Below are 26,898 nucleotides of genomic sequence, written 5' to 3'. Positions count from 1 at the left end.
CACTGTTGTGTGCAAGGAACAGCTTCTGATAGTGAAAAAAATCCTGCTGCAGTCTGAGCATACGCTCTCAGACCTGGCTTGACATCATCCCAGCAGCCCTGCCAAACAGCCAGGGGAGCCAGCCCCAGCAGGAGCCAGCAGAATGCTCTTGCCACATCAGTTTTTGGGGCTAAGGAAAGAGGAAAATCCCGAACTCTAATAAAGCAGCTAAGCTGAAGGAATCTCATGCCACAAGATGGGCCTGCACGGCTATATTCTAGGAGATGGGAGTCTTCTAGCATGCACCAAACGATGCCCTCAGGGTCTCTTGCTTCGTCTAGCATGGCTGCAGATCACTATATAAATAACACAGGTGACAAGGCAAAGAACCAGTTAGAAGCCCGCCAGGTAGAAGGATGTGGAAATCTAACCAATGTTTATGATGGATGTCTAGTGACGTGGAGAAAACTCAACAAGAATCCCATTAACTTTACTGTAAGCCCACTTCCAAACAGACACCTGCAGCCCATCCATGGCGGCAGGCAGCCTGGGCCAGCAGCAGGGACCAGGGGAGTCCGGAGCCAGGCTGGCTGCTCTGGCATGGACACACACACACTGCCCCTGGGCACCAGGCTAAAGAGCAGCACAGTGAGGTCTGAAACAGCAAACTGGAATAAATGGACTGTCAGGAAAGTCCATTCCAGGAAAGGAAACTGATTTGGGGAGCTCTCTGTTGCAGGCTGGAGAACCGTAATACACCATGAAACAAAGGGTAGAACGTCATTAATCTCTTTAACTTCATTAATCTGTGCTGCAATACCAAGAGATGTCAGCAAGTGCTGAAAGTCTCAGCAGCTGTCTGATCTTTGGGGAAGAAGTGCCACAACTCCTTCCTCGTGGTTGGCATGCTTCAGAAACAAACATTTTTTTCCGACTGTACTCCTCATGTCAACTGCTGTTCCACTGCTCAATGAGATGTTATGGAAAACGGAAAGGGAGATGTTTGCAGGACATCACAGGGAAAAACAACCCAGTGTTACTAAAACACGTGATAGCAGACTTTACAGCCTCTTTCCGAAGCTCAAAACAAATTCTTTCAAATGGAAGCAAATGGTGCTGAGTCCAGGATGCAGGCTGGTTACACAGCATCCTGCTTCCAGGAAGTAACTACCTCTGCTTCACATAGGAAACACGCTGTGCACTGATGTAAGGGGTAAGCAGCTTCCCATTTTTCTGTTTTTTAAAACAAATATAATCTCTATAATGGTCAGAGGTCAGTTCAGAGATAAATTTCTGCAGCAGTAGATTTTGTTGCCATCTACATGCAGTCATCTACATGCTGGAGTAGAGGCTGATTGTTAGGGATGGGGCTTACAGAACCCTTACACTGCTCCTGGGCACCATAGGGCTGTAGCAGGCATCCTTAAGGAGATCAGTGATTGCAGGTGATGGACAGAACAACACACCACACCTCCAAATTTCAGTACGCCTGGTTCATAGCAGCTTTTTGGCAAGAAATGGAAGGTAAAACTGCCATAGAACTGAGAACATGGTGTGAGCTATACAAGAAACCAGATGAAGACAACAGATGCCAAGCTGCAGAGAGGTAAGGAGCACCTGAACTCTCAAGGATGTGCTGCAAGGTCTTCTCTCAGTGAAGCAGCATTGTTCCAGCTGTACATAATTATCGTTGTCATCAGAAGACAAAGCTGTGAACAACTGCCCTCTCTGTACCCTGGGAAAGCCCAAAGGTGTTTCTTTTCTGCCCCCATCAGTTGTGCACACTGGAAGGCCACCAAGATTGGGGACAATGCACAGAAGGGCATCACTGCAGCCAAGAATGCAGCAACTTTACAGCCAAGAAGCATGGCGTCACCGTTTGGGATGCTTGGCTTTTTTTACAGTTTAACACCAATTTGCTTCCAACAACAACTGTCTGGTAGAAGAGAAGCCTGTGCTAAAGATCCAGTGTCCTTCCTACAGCAAGAGTGGCAGCTAAAGAGCTCTAAGGGCACCCAGCAAACCCCAGGAAGGTTGGATCTCCTGACATCTCTCTGTTAAACACAGAATAATAATCCAGCTTGTCCACAGCCACGAACAAGACACTTTGTAGGCCAGCACACTTCTAGCAACTACTACCTTTTTCTTCCTTTCCTTCCTTTTTCTTTCTTTCTTTTTTTTTTTTTTTGTAACAAAAACCATCCACGTATTCTCCTGCCACAAGGGACGATGATTCAGGCTGACCTGCATTAGACAGGCATTGAGCCTTGCATACAACATTGATTTTAAGTTGTCGTGGTTAAACTAGAGAACACTGAATCATGACAAAGCCGTCAAAAGATGCAGAATCCATGACGTTCACAGACAAGCTGTATCAGTGTTTAATTACTCTCCTAGTTAATACAGTAGTGATGACAAGAAACAATCGGTGTGGACTATTCCAAGCAGATGGATGCAAAGCCTGTGAGTGCACTTAGGTCACCTCTCAAATGACAGCATGCTTTCAGACAGCCTTGCTGCACATCCTCTTGTGTGAGCAGCTCAGTACACCACAATCTTTTGTTCTTTTTTTTTTTGATAAAAAAGCCAAAGTCAGGAGGGAAAAAAAAGAAGAACATAAGCTCAGCTCTCCTCCATTCTGAGAATGCTGGGAAGGGACAGTAGAAATACACAGAGGAAAAGAAAGTCTCTCCCTAAGATTTTCTGGAACCCGCAGGCAAGCATGCAAAGATATTTCCAAAGGAGTACAACCATCTCCAGCCTTCCTTCCAATAAACCATGGAGGGCTCCCAGCAGTTACATTTCTACAATGGCTGCAGAGGCCATGCAGGAACATGCCTGTTCTTTGGGCAGTGGCACTGTATCCATAAGGCAAAATACAGTAATACTGCAAAGTGCATTGCATGCTAGAAGGAAAGTACCTCTAATGTTTCATCACACTTAGAAGAAAAATGTCTTCCTGGCACAAAGCAAACCAGTGTTAAATGTTAAACACTGAGCATGGAAGGGAGACGTCAAAACCAAGAAGGTGGTAATGAGCTTCTACTGCCATTCCTTGATTCCCAATAGCAGTGTGCATCATTAAGGAGGAGTCAGCAGAAGACAGAAAAGTAGGGGAGAACGAATTGCTCTGCAGTCATCTTCTGAACAGTTGCAATAGGTTGGCAAGGCCTGAGCAATTCTTCAGACTGTGCATCATGGTAAGCCCCCGTCTCACCTTCCTTCCATCCTCCTTCCCTTACCTTTCACTATCAACATGGTGCTTTGTCTGTGGTTTCCCTTTATCCTTCTGTGGGGCTGAGTCTTCTAAAAAGCTGTGATCCAGGCTGTCCTCAGGAACAAAGTCCTCCACGCTCTGTACTTTTGCAGGGGCTGCAGGGTGGGGAGGAGCAGCAGCAGCAGCATCTGCATCAGCAACAGCAGTTGTAAAACACAGCTCACCACAAACGAGACAGAAATTTGCTTTTTACAGATCTATCCTGCTCAGGGCACCTTCAGCACACAGGTAACAGCCACCTCATCTACACAGCAAAGGAAGAGGAAAGCCATATAACAGGATGCTGAAGGCAGCCCAGAACCTCACAGGATGGCACTCACAGACCACACACAGTCACTGTGGTTTACAAAGCTCCAGGCAGATTCAGGCTCCCAAACCAGTCTGAAAAGCCCTCGAGCACGGTAGCTCATTCTGCTCTACAGTGAGTACTGGCACTGATTGACTAGATCACAACCAGATTTTTATACCTATGCTGTGAGCATCACTCCAATGTGATATCCCTTCAATATTCTTTCACCCTTTCCAGACTGTTCAGTTCGCTCATTCACTGAACTGTATCTGTGAAAAGCAGCATCGTTCACACTGCTCTCAGGTGTCTTGTGTAACCAAAAGCTCAAGTGCTGCTGCAAATAGACTCACTTTAATATAGGTTATTTGTAGAGACATCCTTGCCCATCAAGGAATCAAGATGAATGCTGGAAGCCTGAACAGATTAACCTTCGCAGAATCTATGATGTTAAGCCTTTTTCTCCTGCCTGGATTTCACTTCACATCTAGGCTATTTTCTTTTGGGTGAGCAAGCCTTCACTATGAATATAGATTTTGCCCCACTAGCCCTACTAGCCCACTGTGCCCTACTAGCACAGCTTACAGTTACTGCATAGAATAGCACTATTGCTAACATTACACTATAACTTCAGTGTAAGAAAAAACACAGCTAAAAGAATTACTGCTGCAAGGCATCAAGAAAAATGCAGCATAGCAGCTCCCACAGAAAATGTCTGTGATAGTGATTTTCAGCTGCCTTCCAATTTGCTAGTCCTGAGGCAGGTTCCAGTAGAGATGCAAATCCTTGGCACACTGTATAAACCTCAATGACTGATCAGCTTTCCCCTGCTGCCTTTTGCAGCCCTCTTAGAAAGCAATCTTGAGATCCCAGGGCTGCAGGCTACAAACCTGAACAGCTCTTGAGCTCAGTGACAGATTAAAAAAAAAATCCAAAGCCAGAAAAACCCAAAGTTGTGACACTTGTGGTAATTGCTTATCTTTTTTGTACTTAACAATATGACCAAGTCTTTTGTTGATGAAGGATTTTCTCCTCTTTTATTGTTTGTTTCTGTGTGGGAAGAATCACAGATAAACCAAAATGAGAGTACTGTGTCACACCTGGTAACAGATCCAGCAACATTGTGTACAAGCCTAAAAGTGAAAGATGTCAACATCTGAAACTACAAAGCCCTGTCCCAGAACCCCTCCTTCCTCTGTGCCGTTGTTTCAAGAACACTGCGAGCTCTGAGGCCTGACAGTTTGAGAGGGAAGGTATTTCCAAAGGCTGATTCAAACCACGTCGTGCTTATGATTTTAGGCAGTGCCAGCTCTGCAGCTCCAGCTGGCTTCATAAACAAAGTGAATACAGGCAAATTAAGGTCCAGATCAGTAAAAATGAATGCAACAAACCCCCCAGTGCCTCTGCCCTGCAACTTCATCCAGCTGAGGTTCGGACTGAACGCCGCGCTGCTCTGCTCCATTGTTCACTGGCGTTATGGAAGAAGTGAAGACATGCTGCCCTCCTCAGAGCATCTCAGAAGGAGTACATTTCCCCAGAGGGGAATCCGTTACAGAGCCTGGACTTACGTGATCGTTTATGGTTGAATAACCTTTAAAACTAGCACTCTGCTATTCTCTGCTAACAAACAGGAGCCCCTTTGAGCTGTAAGACTTTTGTGAAGACAGCACTTCAAATAGCTTCTCTAATGATTTTTCTTGCTTTTCCAGAGGCATGTGTGCTCCCACTAAGCAGATGACAGTTATTTTCTTAGTGTCCCCTGTGTGCCTCTGTCACAAAGCACACTACAGCTCCAGCCAGCTGGACGGACAGAGTCCTCGTCCAAGTCCAGCACAGAGACAAACCAAAACGCCAACTGGGACAACAGAAGAGGGTGAGCATGCAGCTTTACTGGACACATGCCGCACACACACAGAACAAACATTTGTTGGCCACCTGTCTGCCTAGCCTCTCACGAGGATTAAAAAAAAAACAACAAACAAGAGAAAGGAAAATAGAGAAATATATGCCTAGACCCACCTGGCTGGGGAGGAGAGGGGTCAGGTGCAGGAGACGTCCCAAAGAGCCGTGAAATGATGCTGCGCTTCGGCGGCGGGGCTGCTGCTGGAGGGGCTGGGGAAGCAGCAGCTGGTGGAGGCGCGTGAGGTGGCTGGGCCTCAGGTGCAGGCACTGGTGAGAAGGATGAGGGGGGTTCAGGAGAGACGGTGGAGCTTGTGGAAGGCGGCTGTGGGGGCTGCGGGGTGCCAGGGCTGGAGCTGCCTGTTGATGTGGAGCTCGGAGGTACTATGGGTGACTGGGAGCCAGAGGAAGGGCTTTGCCCATTAGTTGTCAGTGGTGATGCGTGCCCTCGACTGCGGGCTTCCATCATTTCAAGGAAGCTGCAAGGAAGAGAAAATGCAAATATAATCAGTAGAGAAAATACGCCCAGAGCAGGGGGCTGCGCTGCTTTGGCTACATGCTGAGCCACGAGGGTACGGGCCTGTGACATCCCTGGGCTGTGCTCAGTATGGTTCACCCACGAGAGCTAAACTCACACCATCTACACTGAAGTGTGGAGAACCCCAACCTGCCTTGTGCTGCACGATGAAATCAGCATTTGCAGCACTGCTGGGAACTCCCTGGGCAGACAGATTGTAACAGTGTGCCAGGGCTTGAAACTCAACGTTATGTCAGTTCTTGGACGTGTGTCTCTAGGGGAGTAAGTGCTTCAGGGCTGGCACATTTCCATATTCTGCAGAAGAGATCAAAGTATTCAGGAAAATTTGAACACTATAAAAACCTCTTATTTCAGCCAAGAATGGATTTGTGAGGAGAATCCTTGAATGTCAAAAGAAAAGAGCTATCCACAGGCTCACAGAGGGCTGACTGCAATTACCCTTACAACAAGCAGACATAGGTGCAGTCTCTCCCCCTGCACACACACACACCATGTGTGGGAGCTGAGGGAGCCAAGCAGCAGAAACTCAGGAACACGCTGCGGTGCTGGCTGGATTCCTGACTCAGAGCACTAAAGCCTGCATTGTCCAAAAGGGCAAAATGCTCTGTCCTTCTGAACAACACCACCAAGCCAGAGCCTGCTGGTTAGCAGCTGGTTAGCCCCTTTGGTTAGCAGCCATTTCACAAGCTTTTTGAAATGAAAAGGCTTTTACTAGGAAGTGGCCTCAAAATAAGATCTGCTACACATCGGGCACGTGAGAGATACAAAAAGGATAGCCAAAATATATTGTGTATAAAGTCTAGCCATCATCTCATGGGGTTTCATCAAGCCCCATGAACTCATGTGCACAACAGCTGTGGGTTCAACTGCATCTGCTGTGCTGCAGGCAATGCACTGGTCGTGGTGGAGACCACTTTTCAATACTGAGCACCACCCTGGCCTGCACGGAGTTCAGGCAACACCTCCGTGGGAATGATTTCAAAGCAGAAAGCTAAAAGTAAGGGCTAAGTGACTCTACAACCTCCTTGAGATATCATTTTCTACTGAGCAGCAACCCAATACACTTAACGAAACAAATCAACAGCTCGGTGACCACAGATGCCTGCAGTCCTGGCAAACAACACCCCCAGGATGCTGCTAGATAACCTGGAAAAATGGGAATCCTAAGTAAAGGATGGACTAAAAGGAAGACTAACTATTGCACAAAAAGCACTATTAGATAGAAGCCCTTGACAGAATTACTCAAGGATTAGCCTTGAAATTATTTGAGTACTTAAGGACCATGACATTGCAAGTCAGGAGACAGCATCAACACACGGGATAGGGACAGGGTACAGAAAGAACAGGATGATTATGAACAGCAGAAATGCAAAGATGTTCAACAATGCAGAGGAAACAGTCGTCTGCTTGAGGGCTGGGGAACAAATCTTGCTCCAAGTCCACCACGTCTGAGCTTGTCTCGCTCATGCCAGAAGACCAGGCTCGAGGGTTGTAAACGCAGCACTGCCTGCGAGGAGCAGAGAGGAGCCAGGCTGCCACTGCTATCCCCTGAGGCTGCTCTGCCAGCCTCACTGATGCTCCCACCAGGACCTAGAGCATGGCCTGCACGTCTATTCTACCCAGGCTGACCACAACTCTACACGCTCCCAGCAGAGCTGCAATCCCAGCACCCTCCCTACCATGGGACTCACAGCTGAGGTGAGCTGTGTGACAACATGCTCCACTGAAAACGATGCATGGATTTCTCACGCACCAAAGAGAAAACATGAGAGATCTTAACTCCTGCACACACAAACACAGAGCTGTGTGGAGAGGCATCAGGCTGGTTTGGAAGGTGCGTGATGCATCACATGCACTACCACACTGCAAAGCTCTACCAGCGTATTTTCAGTGCAACGCTTTCACTGTGCTGTGGGACTGAGCAATTACACATTGTTCCTCTCCTGACAAACGGGTCACAGCACACAAAACTCAGCATCCTGCAGGGCAGGCCGTGCATCACGTCCATGGTGAAGCAAAGACAAGCCAAGGGTATCTGCAACGCAGCTCTGCTCAATAAAGTGAATGCTTTGAAACCACCAAACAGCTATGGCCTGAAAAGCCCTCTGAGACACTTGTCTCGGCTCAGGTCATGCAGCTCTGCAGCTCTACACCAAAAGCAGCCAGGGCCGAATTCTGCCAGCCCACACCTCCAGGCTCTGCACCAGCAAGCGTTTTGTAGGAGCGATTCCTCCTCCTGAGTCTTGCTCAGGGTTAAAGACTCCAGCTTTCTAACTGTGAGGGAAAATTAATCCCAGCTGATCTGTATGCATCCCTATTCCTGTTTATAGCAACAGTGCTTCTGGCTGGAAGGCCTGCAAGCTTGGTCACTGCTTCATCCAGCATTCTAATGCCAGCTCTGCTCTCTCTGGCTGGGCTTTCTGGCTGAGGGCAGCTCTGTGGGCACCCTACTCACCAGTGCTACATGAACAGAGAACTGAACAACTCCTGAGTTGTTGACTGGAAGGCAGCTGGGTGACCCAGGTAGAAAAGACCACTGCATACTGAAGACTAAGGGAGCAGATCCTATACAAATTACATACAAAGAACATCCAGAATCAGTTGAGGACAAAGCCTAAATCTTGAAGAGTACTTAAAGCTGGCACCAAAGCAGCGCAGGACACTTTATAATATCAGGATACTAGAAGACTTACTGCCCATTTTGGAAACAACCTGCTTTGTTCTGGGCAAGTGGCCAGCTCCAGAAGGAAGGAGGGCTGTGACTACCACCTGTTTCTCCTGAAGAAAAACACGAATTTTAAGAGCTGGAGGGTAAAAATGCTACATGATTGAAGTGTAAAGAGTGTCATTCCTCCCAGCAGCTCTGATAGTCTGGAGAGCAGCACACACGCTGGCTCCCTTCTGCACCTGCTCCTATGCCTTGCTCATCTACATTAAATGAAGGGCACAAGAATAAGACACAGCAAGTTATTTTTAGCAGAAAGGTACAAGTGGTTATCTGGGGACAGCGTGACACAGGCTCTTACTTCAGCACAGCACTGAGGAGAGCTCTGGCACGTGTGCTTCATGTGACCTTCCTCATCCCCAGCTACGCACGTGGACCAAACTGTTGTGAGCCACGATGCTGGAGAAATAGGAACGTTCTGCTGCTGGTTTTACATGGGCTGGCTGCATAGGCTGTGCTCAGCTTTCATATTCATATCTTCTTCCTTGGAAGAGGTGGGTGGAAAAACAGCATACGTGAAAATGCTGCCAGCAAGCTCTCAGTAATTTCCAGGGTGGAGGTGTCTAAGCATCCTCCACACTTGAAAAATACTACATAATGCATGAATGCTTTCTCTGGCTTTACACACACTCTTCTGAAGCACTAGTGAGGCTGTTTTAGGAACACACCGGGTCAAACCTGCCACGTGCCTGTTTTTTTCTCATATTCAATACAATCTGGCCACTGTGTTCCTTGTTCATTTTTAAATTTTTGGCAGGCCTTCGTAAAAGGACTCACTCAAAATCTTACTGCCAAACAAGCTGTTTCACATCCACATTAGGTTTGGTAGACAGCTGATGCACAAGATGCACTCACGCCGTGACCTGGGTGCACTTGTTCTTGTTTTAGAGACAGCAAACATGCCATGTAAGCCCAGATGGGTTTCTGTCCACATCCCCATGGGCAACTTGTTTGCATTTTAATCCTTCAGTTTCAGGCTGAATAACAAGTTCGTATCCTCAAAACTCCTGGGTATCTCACTGCGTGCTGGGCAGGAGACTTTTATGCAATTTTAAAGATGAACATGCTCCATAGGAATAAAAATTTACCAGGGCCTGAGGTGGCTATTGTTCTTTGCACGGAACAAACCTAAGAAGAATGAAAGGATTCATTAGCTTCACAGCCCTAAAATTAACAGTGCTGTGTTCATTTGCTATCGAAGATGGCAGCAGCCTGAAGCTTTTGGCTGCTGGTTCTAATGCACTGTGATCAATTTTTCAAATGTATTTCTTTTGGCAAGAAATACAACAGGTTATTTTATTAATTGTGAAAAGAGGATTAACAGACCTCGTGACACCAATTTCACTGGGGTTATCGCACAGAGGGCTGCATTTCCATGTTTGTTTTGGCCTCCTGAACTTGATACCCCCTCGAGCCCACGCTCCTGGATGTGAAATCAATTCACTGCCAGCAGAAGCTGGGCTGAAGCTGGCTGCCAGGCCTCAGAGGGGTTGACTCTGCCCAGCTGTTCCTCAGGTTTTCCATCTGACACAAAACCAATGCACAGGACAACAGCCCTCCACACCAGTCTGTATACATCCCATGTCTCCCACTTCTCCAGCAAGATCAATGATGAGAGAATCAGTCACTGATTTGTCACCTTCTCTATCTGGGCAGCAGCACCTGGCTACCCAGGATGACCTGGCAATGCAGATGCCAGCTGTGTGGCAGCACTGAGGAAGTGCCTAGGACTTCTAACACACAGCAAACCTGGGACAGACTCTGCTGCTGCTGAAGTTGTAGCCAGCATCATACAGCATTCTCAGATAATCTGAAGACCAACTGCTTTGAATATATTTTTGCAAAGCCTGACAAACACTTTGCTTAAGAGCTCTTCAACACACAGAGTTCATGACGTGACAATTTGTTTCTAATGAACAATTCATGTGAAAAGGTTGGACTTCACATGCTTACAAATCAAGCAATGTGGTTTAAAAAAAAAAGTGGTTCATAGATGACAAGTTCCTGGCTTTCTCAAAAGTGACTGTCAAAGAAAACGAGATTTCTTATTAAAAAAAAAAAAGTTAAGTATTGAGCAATTTTTATTACCATCAAGGTAGGGGGGAAGGTAATTTAAAAAGAATCATCTCCTTAAAATTTAATTCCACCTTTTGATAACAGAAGGCAGAAAAATGCACCAAAACAATATGAGCGTATCAAAAACACACATTAGATCAGCTTCTTACAATATCTGCAAAGGAGCACCTCCCTCCTGGAAAAAGAGAAGGAGAAAGAGCTGCCATCATTCCCTAAAAGCACTGCTCCATGAGTACCACTCAGTGAGGGAGAATGCATGCTGTAACTCAACAAACACAGTACATAAAAAGTTTTCTTTGTGACATGAGCTAAGATGGACACAATTAAACACAGGAAAACTGAATAAATCGCAAATTCAGAACAGTCAGAAAAGCAATTACTTAATAAGAATTCTGCAACTGAAGAAGGGCTGAGACGTTTTTAGCAGCACTGAAAACACAAAACCTGAGACAGGACAGAGAAAGTGTCAGAGCAAGAGGTGCAGCAGGCAGAGACCAGGCACAAAGAAAGAGCTGGAAGCCTCCAAACACGTCTTACACAGGCAAAGCCTGGCCAGCAGCTGCCAAGGGACTGCTTACATAAGCCAGATGAGGCAGAGTTGTGTGCCACCTCGTGTTTTCTTTGGGATGCACAATTTAGAGCAATGACGCTTTGTCCTCAGGTACCCAGCCACAGCAGGATGAAGAGCTCTTGTGCTCCTTCTGTTCTCACTGATCCAAATTTAGCATCAGTCATTTTGCCAGCAGCCAGCAGACAGACACAGGGGTGAATGAAATAAGAGAGCTGTCCCAGCACAGCCATCCTGCCTTGTTCCACTGCCTGACTGATGGCACTGCGAGCTGGAGAACAAGGACAGCAGGAACTCAGAGCAGGCGATGCAGCACGCAGGCCTGCAGACACCTCTCCATGCTGAGCAGCCACGGTGACCAACAGCAAGGCTCCAAGTACCATCTAAACCCAAGCAACCAACCCTAGGGTTTCCCATCTGCCAAGGGACAACAGCTTACACTGCAGCACCCATGTGTACAACACATCAGGTGTTCACTTTGACCAGGAGCGCAGTAGCTGTTAAAAACGGTATCTCAAGACAAGAGGATGGGAAGCTGTCAAGCAAGGATGCAAGGATCTTCCCAAGCTCTATTAAGGAGTATGAAATCCTGCTTCAACTGCAAGTTCTGACCCCTGCCTGGTACTGCTGGTGTGCCTTTGAAGCACTCTTCATTTCAAGCGGGGTGCAGACAAAATCTCAGCAGCTCTAAAATAATGCTCTACTTTAGTCAGTGTGGTCAAGGTGCTCGGCCACGACAGAGCCTGGTGTTTTTCTTCTGGGATCAGTGGCTCAAGACAGGAAGCATCCACTGATATTTTAAAGACATTTCTCTAAAAAAAAAAAAAAAAACAAAAAAAAAAACACATTACCTTCTGAAAGCAAAGAACACTGCCCAAGTGTGCAGACCAACTTGCTGTTGCTGAAATGAAAGCAGGATTTGGCCAGTTGCATAAAAAGGTCATTTCAGCTACTAAACCAGAACCCTAGAAATTTTTTTTTTTAATATTTTAGCAACTCCTCCCAGCTATCATTGCCAGGACACTTCCTGTGCCATGTGCAGCCAATTACACAGCCCAACAGTGCAGTCAGTCACCCACAGTGCAAGCTCTCCCCAGCAGGTGAGCTGCAGCCCCTTGCTACAGCAGATCTCTGCAGCACAGAAGGGCAGTTCTCTGCCCAGCCTGGCCATGGCTATCTTCGTAGTACTTCAGGTGCACAGATGTCACCTTCCTGTGCTCACAAGCTGGTTTGGGAAACAACAGAGAGCTGACACAGGCTAAGTGATTGTCTGGCTTTAGAGTTTCTGCAGATGATCCTGAGGACTCTATGGAAGTGCTATTTTCCACTACACGCTGCATGAAAGGTATTCTGAGGTTGCAAAAGGCAAGCACACACCTCTTGACTTACTGTGCATACTGCCTGCACCATTGAGGCCTGCTTGGCCTTAGGATTCTGGACACTGACACACTGTAAACCATGTTCCTTAGTAACTGCAGTATTTCTGCAGGAAGGTGCTGCAGGAAGAGTACTCTCTTGCAGTGGAAGCACCCAAGGTTACAAAACGTACAATGGTGCAGTTAGACAGGGTGGAAGGATCCAGTAAAACATCCATGGCTGGAATTAGAAGGTCCTGCCATCCTACTAGATCAGCCCCATCCCATCCCCTGCTGCTTCCTTTGAGCAGATGCTTCTCAGAGAAGTCCCACTCACTCGTATGGAAAAAAAAAAAAAAAAATCCAACCAAACAAAGAAGAATCCGGAAGTGGATATTGGTAGAAAATAGTTTTCAGCAGCATCTGTGAGCCGAGTTGGTTCATGAGAGGGTCCAGCAAATGCTAAAGCAAAAGACATAAGGTATAGGAGAACAACGACTAAGCAGCAAGATCTCCTGGTGTAAGTTTGGAACAGCTCTGCCAACTCTCCATTCTTTTAACTATCTTCCTTTTACTGATGCAGAAAGAAAAAAGACTGAAAATCAACCTGACAATACAGCCCTTGAGGTCCAGCCCTTTGAGAAGGGACACCAAGAGAAGTGTTGCAGACAGGAGGCGATGATTCCCTAAAGAATGGAGTGAGGTGACTGCTCTGGAAACAAATGCTTTGTGTTTATATGGGCAGTTTCAGTGCACTCGCAAAGGAAAACACACTAACCAAGGTTACAGAATTTGACACTTGGTCTAAAAGTGCCTGTCAAATGGCTGTGCATGAATATTTCATAATCATCGATTCCAACTTCCAGCGAAAGCTGCCTGTAAAGAATCTTCTTCCAAACCATTCTGGGTTGACTCACCTTGCACGTTAGTGAAATAAAGACCTTGCAGTAGGACTTCATGGAACCCATTTGTCAACAACATACAAATCTGAAGAGCATCAGATGCACTGGCTTTGCAGGACTAACACTGGCAGATGCTCATTTCAAGCAGCAAGCAAACAGATGAGGTGCTGAACAAACAAGGCAGCAGGAAACCAGTCACTGCTTGGAACCAGAAAGACTCAGAGGAGACTAAGTATTCAAAGAGAACAAAAGACAACCACGCTGCAGCTGCCTTTCACAAGACACACCATACTCAGGAATGCCACAGCTAGAAGAAAAGGAATCAACTTGCATGCTGAACACTACAGAGATGGAAAATATCCCCTTTCAGCATCAGAGGCTACAACATACTTATCTATAACCCCATTACCATGTACTGCTTCCAGGTGTACTGCTCAGCTCCACCTCCACTGCCCTCCCACAGGTCACATGCTTGTAGCTTGTAGGTAACAGACCCTTTGACAGGGATCCCAAAGTGCTTCATGCTTTATTTTGGGAGACATCACTTAAAGTGATGTTTTACAACTTCCAAAGAAATCCTAAATGTCACTCACTGGCTACAAGCCATAGCTGGGGCTGTACAACAGCTGTATGATACCCAGGCTGCAACAAAACAGTTAGAAAAGATTGCTCAATGACATACAGTTCGTAGTTTTGATCTTCTGTCTCTTGCTGCACTGACAGCTCCTCCAAAGTCGCATCAATATCCAGCTGATTCGTCTCCAGCTGCCGTAGCAATGTCTCCCTCTAAAGAAAGGAAAACAAGCTTGGTTGAGTAGGAAGGGTCATCGTAACAGATCTCTGTGCACCCTCAGGGTGCACCAAGATCTGGTGTCATCACTCTACCCACAGCAATTAATTAAACAGGAGCTTTGGTCCACCTCATGGTGTTCAGTTTAAATACTTCTGCATGACAGGAAGCAGAAGTGGTAGAGAAAAAAGCACATCAGTCCAAATAGTCTGGTTGTATGAAAGCAATCTGTTCTGAGAGCCACACAGGATCAGATCATCAACCAATAATGAGTGATTTCCAGAAGCAGGATCACTAGTTGCATTTGGAGAGCAGCATCCACCCCTGTGGAGAGCAGTTGTGCAACCAGTTCATTCCGATCTTTTTTTTTCTTTGCAATAAAAAAAGCCTTCCTGTGAGTAGGACTCAACTGGTGCCAAACCTCACATTTTTTCCTTCTACTGTTGGGACAGATGAGGGATCACAGCCTGCCAGCAAAGAGGAATTTTAGAAGTCACTGCCCCTCTGTCTTCAGTTGCTGCCTCACAGGTGAGAGACAGACACTGCAGTCCACGTGAAACTGAAATAAAGAGCGTTTCACTGACATAAAATGGGGCGAGTTATTTTAATTCGGTTCTCTTTGCTCATTCCCAAGATCGCAAGCAGAAGCCTCAGCTGAGGGGAAGTGACATCTTAAAGGACTCTAGAGCATCTGCAAAAGGCCCTGGCACAACTCTCCTGATCGCCTGAAAGGCACCACGAACAGCTCAACACCCACACGCTGTGCTGAGCCGCACTGCCAGCTTGAGGGCTGCACTGCAGCAGCTGCTCAGACAGAGCTGCACGGCAGCAGCACCAGCAGCTGCAGCACCCCAAGGATGTGGCTGACCTCCAGCCACAGGGCCGCATGGGGCCCAATGCAGCAGCCAAAGCTCCAGCATCTCCTGGCCAGGTGATTCATATGGACTGATAACTGCAAAACGTGTTAGTCTGCTGGAAGACAAGGCCTTCCTCAGCATTTCCATGATCATTAATTCACTACTTAGCAGATACTGACATTCTTAATTTTTATGCTTTCTTATTGTGTTAATCCACTTTTCTTTCACTAGGTACTTCTTATTCTTCATATTCACAAGTGCTACGCAGATAGAAATGTGAACTCAATTAAAACGTATACAAAGAATTATGAAGCCAGTTAACTTGAATTCCCCTCATTGTGTTATACAAGGAAGTTTCAGCAAAACATGCTATACATTTAAACTTGCTGCACTAAACAGAAGCACTGATTTGTACTAAGTGACTTCAAATGCTTGCTCCATGGTGCCTGCATCCAACATTTCAGAAGGAACAATTTCATCCTTTTTTATTATTCTTAGATTGGAAAAAAAAAAAAAAATCATACAGGAAATATCCCTGCTTCTTTGTCCTCTGTTTTCCCTAAACAAGAATGAAATGTTGATCAAATTAGCTGAATAAACAGAGAGAAAGGGGACATGCTCTCCAGTGCTTACTTAGGCACTTTGATAATGGCTTTCATTAAACAAGGGGAATGCCTTCAGCAATACGACGTGCACCTGAGGTTTTATTTATTTCTATTTTCCCAAGTTGCAGTAAACTCAGAACTTGGATTTAACCAAGAAAAACTCATTACTAATAGCGGACTTGTAAATACATAAAAATAAATTCTATTTTACTGCGCTTGCATTAAAATATTAAAGCAGCAGCTTATTTTTAGCAGTGACCCAAAGGAAGGGCATAAAGCACGTGCTGCAGACCAGCGCTTCGGCTGAATGCCACTTTCAAGTGCTTTCTGGGAGAAGGCAGCTTCAGAACCTGCAGGACTCTGCAGCGCTGAAGGCCCGGCTGACCCGAGCCCACCACTGGCTGCACCAGGGCTAACCCACGTCCTCAGAGCTGAGGCTCCTTCCCCTGCAAAGGAGCTGATAAATAATTGAAGAGGCCAGGCTGCTGGGGAGCTGCTCTATACCGGGGGTATGGATTTCACCGCTGCTTCCTTCATGAAAGATGCATGGGGAAGCTGAACACAAAGACGTGCAACCCGAAAGCAGGGCGCTGAACAGCGGCTCCGTGAAGGACACAGCGGAGCCACGAGTGCTGCCCAGCAGCTCCTCTGCCCCCAGGGAGCTGTGGCAGAGCAGGCAGGCAGCACACAAACCTCAGAAACAACTGAGGCCAACGAAATCCTGCCTGCATTTAGTGCGTGACAGGACCTCTTCTTTAACCCTTTGCACCCAAGTACCTGCTTCCCCCATTACTGCTTTCCAGGCCTCCAACTGCCAAGTCTCTCTGAATTAAAACCAAACCAAACCACAGGATCTGACAGTCCAATAACTGAGCTCAACAGCACGTGCACCTGGTGCTCTGGATGGTCCCCAGTGCCAGCCCACGCCCACTGCACAGGAGAGCAATGGTGGACTGGTCACCCCTTCCCCTCACCTTATCTTGGACAGCTGCCCCTGACACCTCACCACATGCTGAAGGCCATACCAGGTTTATTTCTCCTACTTCCCTGAAGACTGAGATCTGTTCAAGAAGTTCCCTGGCTTTGGAGCCAACTACCTTGTTCAAGTGTCCTTCCAGTCTTAGGCTAATAGATAACGCCTATTTATATTCATTTAAATATACATTTAAATGAAACATCCCTAAGACTCTCACCCTAAAGCTCCTCCCATGCAAGACCTTCCTGCTTACATCCATATTTAGGAACACCATTGCATGTAGTGACCATTAAGAACATCATATTAGCAGCTTTGAGACAAATGCGGCTGGAAGCCCATGCTGATATCTCAGCTTCTCATCAACACCTATTTGAGAAGAGGGGAGATCTACAAAAACAAAAAATGCAACCTAGAAGCAAAATATTCCACCTGATTTCCAAAAGACGTCATTTTATTACAGGAACCAAAGCTATACACAAGCAGATATCTCACCAGCAGCGTGCTGGAAGACTTCAGTCTTCTCAAGTGAGCTGCAAGTTATTTTTACAACTTTTTCCTCAAAACGTGACTTGTTTTACTAGGTTTTCATACATTCAGTTTTCTTGATTCTTTTCAGTGCGTCTGCTGTGCTGACTTGGGATGTGGTAACATTCACTAGCACATCTGAACTTACTCTGAATTAGCATTTCGGTTTGGATTATGTATAAAAATGCAAACAGACATTTCACTTACCAGCAAAAGAAAAACAAGAAAAAAGAATCTGAATTTTTTCATTAAAAAAATAAACCAAAAAAGCACCAACATAACATCATTTGCACCCCTAAAGGCATTGAGGACCCCCTTAAGATGGATGACACCTTAAGGTCCTCTTCTGAAGGACCACAGCTGAGAATTTCTCCCTGCCATGTCCATTCAGCCCTCACCTTTTCTCTCAGTCGAGCCAAGATGGCTCAGTTATGACAGAAATCAGAGAGTTGGGTCGGCTCCTACAGGATCCAAGCAGATCAGACACCATTCAGATTAGGACAAGGATTTTCAGAAATCAGATGTCTTTGAACTATTCAGTCCATACTATTTTCTCATCTGAGTTTTAACTGATTGACAAAACAGAATTTAAATAGAAAGTTAAAAAATAGGTGCAATATTTCTGACTTGGTTGTTATAACGCTGGTCGCTGTTATCTTGATAGTGATACTCATCACCCTGGAGCCTTCCTACACAAGCACTTTCAAACAAGGCAAGGAAGAATCCTTTCACAAGCAGAGACTCGTATAATGGCTTAGGTTAGAAGGGGCCCCAAAGATCACTCAGTTCTGAGCCCTGCCATGGGTTGGCTGCCCCACACCAGGTCAGGCTGCCCAGAGCCCCATTCAGCCACGGCCCTGGGCACCTCCAGGGATGGGCACCCACAGCTTCTTTGGGTAACCTGTTTCAATACCTCACCACTCACTGAGTAAAGAATTTCTTCCTAACATCTAACCTAAATTTCCCCTCTTTTCATTTAAAGCCATTCCCCCTTGTCCTATCACCAGCTGCACACGTTACAAATTGGTTTCCCTTCTGCTTATAAGCTCCCTTCAACTTCTGGAAGGTCTCCCCGCAGCCTGCTCTCCTCCAGGCTGAGCACCCCCAGCTCCTCAGCCTGTCTTTGCAGCAGAGGTGCTGCACCCTCTGAGTGTCCTCGTGGCCTCCTCTGGACCCGCTCCAGCAGCCCCACGTCTTTCCTGCGCCGGGGGCCCCAGGCCTGGACGCAGTACTGCAGATGGGGCCTCACGAGGGCAGAGCAGAGGGGGACAATCCCCTCCCTGCCCGCTGCCAGCCCTCTGTTGGTGCAGCCCAGGGTGCTGCTGGCCTCCCGGGCTGCGGGCGCACACTGCTGCTCGTGTGCAGCTCTGTGCCCTCCAGGACCCCCACGTCCTTCTTCAGAGACAAGTTCAAGTCACAGGCACCAACATACAATTTTGTTAACTACACTTTTATGAAAACAAAAATCTGCTCAGGATCCTTGATCAACCATAACAAAAAATCCCACATATAAAGCCAAATGCCATGAACCCTGCACACGTCACGGAAGCAGCATCTCTTACCTGCAGCTGCAAGAAGGGGATGTTGAAGAACTTATGCAGGTACTTGAGGCCAAAGCTGTTCTTCATGGAAGACTCAGCATAGCGAAAATATGAGGACCCAGGAGGCCTGTCTCAACCAGAAAGGCAAAGAGAAAGAAAAAACGTACAAAGGACATGCATATACACAGGACACTTGCTGAATTACGTTCCATGAACCATCCTCCAGAAGCAATTTCTCCTATGTATTTCCATGGAAACTACAACATATACAAAGAACACAATAACATTATTTGATAGAGCAAATGCTCAGCTACAAAATGATATTTTTCAGAAGTTACTACCATTAGCTAACTTGCATGGATGAGCTGATTGAGAAGCTCTTCATTTTGTGGTGCAACAGCTGTCTGTGGCCAAATGGAACATGGCTTGCTTTTCAAGCTGCTGTCGCCACTGCTGAAATGCTCCCCCTCACCTCACTGTGCTCACACCACTGTCTGATCTCCATAAACATTCAGCAAACACCAATAAATGTTAACAGGTACAGTTTTTTCCACACGGAGGAATTCAACTGCACACTTGTACTCAGTCTCTGTCCCTCCTGAAGGGCAGCAGAAAAGGCTGGAATGCAGCTGTTGTGGGGCTGCAGTATCATGGTAGACTGAGAGATACTGTGTCAGGACATTGGGTCATTGGTTTACTGATCTGGAGGGGGTTCACAGAAATGTAAGCTATTTGAAATAGAACCTTAACTGAGAAATGAAAACAAGAAGCAGATCTACGTTAAGTCATCTACTTAAGCATCTGCACTATGCATTAAACTCAGCTGAGCCACATATAAGGGTATATTTGTAAAGAAATGATCAAGCCCCGATACTGATACCATTGCTGTATGCATAACAGCCATAAAGACTGAGAAAATGAAAAATTGCCTTAAAAACATAAACCCGCACTGAAAGGTACTATCTATTGATCAGTAATATCTTATGATATTACTTAGAGAGCCTCGGAGACCTCTAAGATGAAAAATCTTGCCTGGCTGGCAAAGGAAGAGTATGTTTTGGCTGTAACCAGGAAACATTCTCCGGAGATGCTGTAGATTTGAAACACAGCAGCAACAGTTCCCCATGGATGATGACAGAGTACAGTGAAAGCCTGCTGCCCTGCCTGCTGAGCACGGTGCCACCCCTTTACCTGTTCAGATTGTCAATGAAGTCCCGCACGTCACCAGGCAGAATGACCCGGTGCTCCCCCATGTCCCGGTAGTTCCCCAGCACGCACACTGGAACGTGGGTCGGCACTTTAGGAAGCTCCCTCAGAATATAGTTAAATGTCCTTCACCAAAGGAGAGACAGACACAGGCAAATGAGAGCGAACCATCACTCTGTAAGCAGTTGCATGCACAAACCACAGAAAAAAGACACAAAGTGAGAATTTTACCCAACATCCCTTCAACGCTGTGGCCTCCCCCTTCCCCCTCACCCCTAATACAATAACTGTAAGTACATGTGTGTCGTTCTTTATTCAAAAATGACAAGTTCAATAATGCACTTCTAGCAGAGACCTCGCAGCTCTTGCTGCAATCTTTCCCTCAGTTCTACAAAATTCTATGAGGTAAGCAGAAGAGTTCCCCCACTCATGCAAGCTCACTGAACCATACCAAACCTGCATAACACAAGCTTAAGTATAAAGCAGGAATTCATATCATCTCCTCCTTCAATTCTTGCTCCCACATGACTCTTCCCCTCCTCCTCGTATGTGCAAAATTAACAGCTTGTTATTTCTGTGTATTAATGCAGCCCAGGGCATCTAAATAATCCTTACCAACACCTGCCTTCCTGGGACTTTCTAGCTTTCCCTTTCCCCTTGTGGTCTGCACAGCAAGGCATATTGTGCCCACCATACACTGCACCTGTGACAGTGCTAATTACCAAGCCTCAGACAGCAGTATGGCAGAAACTGCAGCCCACAAATCCACAGGGAGACTGCTGGTTTGAAACCCAGGAGAGGAGCATATTAAAAGACATGCCAGAAGATAAAGCTATTATTTCAAGGGATACAAGCTAGCTTTGACTCATTAGGCTGCTTATCAGCATCAGAGGCCACGTGGGAATCAAGAGGTCCAGAAGCCACTTGCTTTCACCAGACAAGTGAGAATCATGTGATGTAGTGCATGCTGCTGAAGATGTCTTACCACTGTTTGGTGATGTCAAACATCATCACTACACCATTGCAATTTTTATACACGTCCAGAAACTCTGCATCCAGAGCCATTTCTGACTCTGCCTGAGGAAAAAAAAAAAAAAAAAAGAAGAAAAGAAAAAGAGCAGTAAATAATTCAACTTCAGGTTCATGCAGAATACAACAGATACAGCACTGAATAGGCAAACTGCCAAAAGTGCCAGCCACTGTAAGAAGTACCTATGGAGTTCACATTATCATCATCTAGAAAAGGTGCCTGGTGGGTCACAGCTCGCAGTGCCCACAGGACCAGGACATGCATCACCTGGCAGCCTCTGAGAAAAAAGAAACCACGACTGACAGGAAGCCCTGAAATGCACTCCTTCCTCTCTCCCTGTGCCCCCAAATCCTGCATTAGCAAGGTAAGTCTGAATAATCTACAAAACAGAGTGCAGAGAACTTGCCTCCTATATTCCATCTCTTTGCCAACCCAAACATTGACCTTATTTCTAATGCTTCTGAAGCGTACAGCTAGAATGTAGTTTCTACTGATTTCTTCCACACAGAGTTCAAAATTATGTACTAGCAGTCAGTTTGGTTTTCATATTGCTTGGACTCTGCATAAAATACAATGCTGGTCACAACTGCAAGGCTCCTGCTGCAATTTGGTACCAATAGAACAACTCTGGCTCATTTTCCAAGAGTAAAAAATGTAGACAGAACTGGGAAGGAAGAAGCAGCTGCTGCAACTGCTCTCATAGAGGCCTTTTCCCATAAGGAGAGAACATTTCTAAAGAAAATCTTTCAGATCTGATCACATGGATTGAGGAGGACTGCCACCCTCAATGCCAGAAAACTACTGCCTTGACTCATCCCCATAACTGAGTGCTCAGCAACCTACCTATCAGTAACACCAGATTTTGCATCAATTTCTAGTGGTTTTCAAGAGGTTAACTGAGCAAGTACCAGAACTCTGCCCATGCACTGCACCCCAAAATGCAGCAGTGTACGAGCAGGAGGGATAAAGCTCTTTAAGATCTGCAGTAGAGATCACGCAATCAAACGCCTTTAAACTGACTTTTCCTGAGGATAAGATAGTACAGCTTTTGGAAAAGATACCACAGAAATGCACTGGTAGCCCAAATGCAGTTTGGGGAATGTGAGATTACACTCTCCCATATGGCACTTCATTCTACAGCAGCAGATCCAAGGACGCACATCTGTGCAGGAGCCTGGAGGAAGCCACTATTTACGTTTACACACTAGTGGCACTTCTACTGCCTGCCTCCTCTACATTTCAAAGGGTGTTAAGAGGTAATTGCTAGACCAGTTTTAAGGAGCAGCAAGGTGGCATTCAGCCATTTCTTCGTTTTTCTCAGGAAGCCCATTACAAAAGGGCTTCCTGACACTCCCTGTGTACAAACAGGTACAAACCTACAGAGTAAACAGCTGGGGTCGGTCCCAAAAGGCAAACAGCGAACAGCAGGAAAGCTGTGATAGGGGCACAAACAGGGATAAAAAGCACTGGCAAAAGAGTGAAGAGCATCAAGGATCACACCGTCCCTTACTCACCCTCTGGGTCAGCCTTACAGTAGAAACAAACACAGAACTTACTCTCCACCAAAGGTGGACAAGAGGCCTCCTGCTGAGAGGCAGATATCGACATTCAAGGTGACTCACCTCCTGAGGGTCATTTTCCAGTTTCAAGCCATCTCCTCGTTTTTTGCATTTTCCTTAAAAAGAATTATAAAAAACAAATGCATTACACTGTGCAGAGAACTCCAAGATGGATCTGTGAATCCTGGTCAGGACCACAGCATTTGGACCATGGCCTGAAAGCAGATCCAAATTCTATTATAAGCCTTGGGAAAAGGGGGGGTGGGGCAGGCATGCCTTGCAAAAGAAAACCAACCACCAACCAACCATCAGCTAGCCTAATTCAAAGATGAACACGAAGGAAGTCTGCAGCAGCTTAAACCATGCTCTTCACAACATTAAATCCCAATGACTCAATAATAACAGTTTTGGCATATCCTCAGACCGCAAAAGAAGATGTCCTGTCATACTTCTTGCACTAGTGTTGAAGAAGCAGAAGACCATAAGGCTGTTAAAAATGAGCTGTACAATCACCATACACAGCCTTACAAGACATGCTGTGATGCTGCTGTACTACTGTACTGACCTGACACTGGCCTTGTGACACGCACACAAGAATAAGCTAGAATCACAGAATGGCTTGGGTTGGAAGAGATCATCAAGTTCCAATCCCCTGCCACAAGCAGGGCCACCAACCTCAGACCTGGTACCAGCCCAGGCTGCCCAGGGCTCCATCCAACCTGGCCTTGAACACCTCCAGGGATGGAGCATCCACAGCCCCTTTGGGCAGCTGTTCCAGCACCTCAGCACTCTCTCTGTAAAGAACTTCCCCTTCACATCTAAACCTTCCCTCCTTGAGCTTAAAACCATTGCCCCCTCTCCTATCACTATCTGCCCTTGTAGAGAGATGATTCCCCTCCTATTTATAGTCGCCTTTTAAGTACTGGAAAGCTTCAATGAAGTCTCCTTGCAGCCTTCTCTTCTCCAAGGCTAAAAAAGCCCAGCTCCCTCAGCCTGTCTTCGTAAGGGAGGAGCTCCAGCCCTCTCCAACAGCTCCACACCTTTCCTGTACTGGGGAGCCCAGACCTGGGGATAGATAAAGTTCCCATCAACCTCACAGGAAAGTGCAAAAGGCAACAGACTACACAACTGGAGAAGACACTAGAAAAGTAGCATAAAGACTTCTGTTACCTCATGGCCATAATCCCATCTAGATAAATCTTCACATTTCTCTCCAACTCACCTGCTTCTGCTAAGGTATATGCTAAAATGCAGCCGTTATTCCTAAAGGTGAGATCCTCTATGACTTCTCCCTTTTCTTACAGCCTCAGTAAGTTCTGATTAAGCTCACAGATTGACATTTTAAAGTACCACTGGTATTTCATAGAATCACAGAGTTGGAAGGGACCTTAAAGACCACCCAACTCCTACTACCTACCACAGGCAAGGATACCAACCACCAGATCAGGATGCCCCAATCCACACCCAATTTGGCCTTAATGGCTCCAGCGATGAAGACAAGATGCACAGCTTCTCTGGACAATTTGTCTCAGTGCTTCACCACCATTACTGCGGAGAATTTCTTCCTTATATCTACTCTAAATCTCTCCTCTTTTAGTTTAAAGCCATTACTCCTTGTCTTATCACTACTTGTCCCTGTAAGAAGTTCCTCCACAGCTTTCTTTTAGGATCTGGAAGGTTGTTTAAGGTCTTCCCAGAACCTTTGCTGCCCTAGGCTGAACAACCCCAGTTCTCTCAGCCTCATCTCCATAGCAAAGATGCTCCAGTCCTCCGAGCATCTTCACAGCATCCTCCACACTCACTCCAACAGCCCCACATCTTTCTCGTGCTGGGTGCCCAGAGCTGAAGCAGCACTGTAGGTTGAGTCTCACAAGGGCAGAACAGAGGGGGACAATCATCTCCCTTGCCCTGCTGCCCCCACTCCCAATACAGTACCAATACAGACCCTGAGGAACACCACTCCTTCTTGGTCCCCGCCTGGACATCAAGCTGTCGGCCATTCCTCTTTGGACACAAGCATCCAGCCAATTCCTTACCCACTGAAGTCCATCCACTACATGCCTGTCTCTTTAGGGATGAGGACGTTGTGCAAGGCAGTGCCAAATGCTCTGCTCAAGTCAAGGAAGATGATGCCAGTCGCTCCCCCCTTATCCACCAACCCTTATCCCATTGTGGAAGCCCACCAAATTTGTTAGGCATGATCTGCCCTTAGCGAAACCACGCTTTATGTCATCAACCACTTCTCTTTTCCATGTGCCTTAACATAGTTTCCAGGAGGATATGCTCCATGATCTTACCCAGCACAGAGGTGAGACTGACTGGCCTGTACTTCCCCAGGTCTTTTTTGTTTTGTTTTCCTTTTTTTTTTTTTTTTTTTTTAATATGGAGGTTGCATTTCCCATTTTATGGTCTCTGGGAACTTCATCTGACTGCCACAACTTCTCAAATATGACATTTCATCTACCAGTTTCCTTGGAACCTTTGCATGCATCTCAGCAGGTCCCACTGACTTGTGCACTTTCAGATCCCTTAGCTGGTCTTGAACCTTATCTTTTCCTACAGCATGCAGTCCTTTGTTCTCCTAGCTCCTGTCTTTGCCTTTTGTGACTTGGGCACCGTGTCTACAGGACTCAGTGAAGACTGAGACAAAAAAGTTGTAGAGTGCCTCAGTCTTGAGATGCATCGCCATAAGGGAATTGATCCTTGAATGCTAATCAAATTCTTTGGGGCCCCTGTTCCCTCCAGGACTTTATCCCATGGTGCTCTACCAAGCAGACCCTTTAGAGACCAAAGGCTGCTCTCCTGAAGTCCAGGGTACTGAGCTTGCTATGCACCCTCCTCACTCCTGACTGCATCCCTTGTGACTCAGCATCACCAGAAAACAAGTCAGGGTTTAACTTAAAGCTTCCTGTAACATCAGTAACACTGTAATCACAATTCCAAACCTTAGAGCCCAGGACCAAGGTGAGCACCATGAACCAGTAACCAGCACCAGCACAGTGGCCATCAGCTATCACCACTTCTCAGTGTAGGCACTCATCACCACCTGTTGCTACGAATCCCAGTATGCAAGAGCACACATTTTTTTCACCCAGCGCTGAAGAAATGTGGTGTGGACATACCATGAACAAATCTGCCCTTGCCCCCAGGGATTGTTTAAACTCTAGCTATGTACAGTAGTTTCCAGAGCTTTATCAAATGAGCAGCACCGTGCAGTAAACAGACCTGCAAGGTCTGGAGACATGCTTTGCAGATATCGAATATCCTCCAGATGTTATGGAGAGCAATCAAGAGCTGTACTTCTAAATCAACTTTATTCCAGTCTGAACAGCAGTGAGTTAACTGAACAATAATGGCATCACAGAGACTTGGAATTCCTTCTCATAATTTCTAGAAATTCACCCTGTTACTGACAATGCAAGATGTTTGGCAGCTCTGAGGTGCCCACAAAGCCACCCCTGCTGACTCTTCTAAGAGTATGCAACATGGGACAAAACCAGCTGATGAACATCAAGTGAGTACTTGTGAAATCTGTGGTTCTGCACATGACACTGGGGAAAACTAAGTGTTTTATTCTTCTGGCATGCAGGTCAAGGTTAGTTATGAAATACAAAGTTATTTCTGAAAGATTTCTTTCTGAGGTGCTTCCCTACTTAAGCGAAGAAAAATTGCATTAGAGAAATCACCCATCCAATGCTCTATTATAGGAAATGTGCACAGATATCACATACATCCCCTGTGAATTCAGCCGTAGGCTGCTGAAGGCTGTTTTGGCTGGTAGCCCTAATTAAGAAGTTTGCAACGCTTCTCTTGCACAACTTTGCAGGTTACATTTAGTAAATTTCTGTCAACTGTACCACCTGTTAGCTGCCAAGCAATCAGTGTCAGCTATGGAAACAAGAGTTTGGGGCACCTTCTGAATGGAAGGAGCTGTGGAATAACAGTCAGCAGGCCTTGCAAATCAGCTCTGCAAGTGCTCCAGGACACAGAAGCAGTCTCAACACCTTGACAGCACATCTGGCAATGCTTCTGTACATCACTGCAAAATGTAGGTATTTCTGAAATATTCAGAGCCCTGGTGTCATTTATTTTGTCATCTGAAAACAGTAGAAATATTAATCCTGATCCTTCTCCATTCTTGCAATCTATCTCCCTCAACGCGCCCTGATTTTACCCACTGCAACTGAAGTGGTGGGATGGCTAG

General features: G+C 46.2%; 1 protein-coding gene across 2 annotated transcripts in view; it reads right to left on the bottom strand.

Moving 5' to 3' along the window:
* The window catches only part of RABL6 (RAB, member RAS oncogene family like 6), a 52,233-nt gene that overhangs the window by 9,725 nt on the left and 15,610 nt on the right, over positions 1–26,898 (bottom strand). For both annotated transcript variants that reach the window (XM_042835786.1, XM_042835787.1), the window contains 7 exons: positions 22,758–22,810; positions 21,091–21,182; positions 20,091–20,231; positions 18,921–19,026; positions 14,288–14,391; positions 5,562–5,920; positions 3,222–3,384 (listed from right to left, as the gene is read on the bottom strand). In XM_042835786.1, coding sequence (XP_042691720.1) covers positions 3,222–3,384; positions 5,562–5,920; positions 14,288–14,391; positions 18,921–19,026; positions 20,091–20,231; positions 21,091–21,182; positions 22,758–22,810 — 1,018 coding nt within the window. The remainder of the gene's footprint in view (positions 1–3,221; positions 3,385–5,561; positions 5,921–14,287; positions 14,392–18,920; positions 19,027–20,090; positions 20,232–21,090; positions 21,183–22,757; positions 22,811–26,898) is intronic.

Source organism: Centrocercus urophasianus, unplaced genomic scaffold (assembly GCF_019232065.1).
Source record: "Centrocercus urophasianus isolate 14NV4802_14NV808 unplaced genomic scaffold, USGS_Curo_1.0 seq_55, whole genome shotgun sequence".
NCBI classification, from domain to species: Eukaryota; Metazoa; Chordata; class Aves; order Galliformes; family Phasianidae; genus Centrocercus; species Centrocercus urophasianus.
This window is presented reverse-complemented; position numbering and strand designations above follow the sequence as displayed.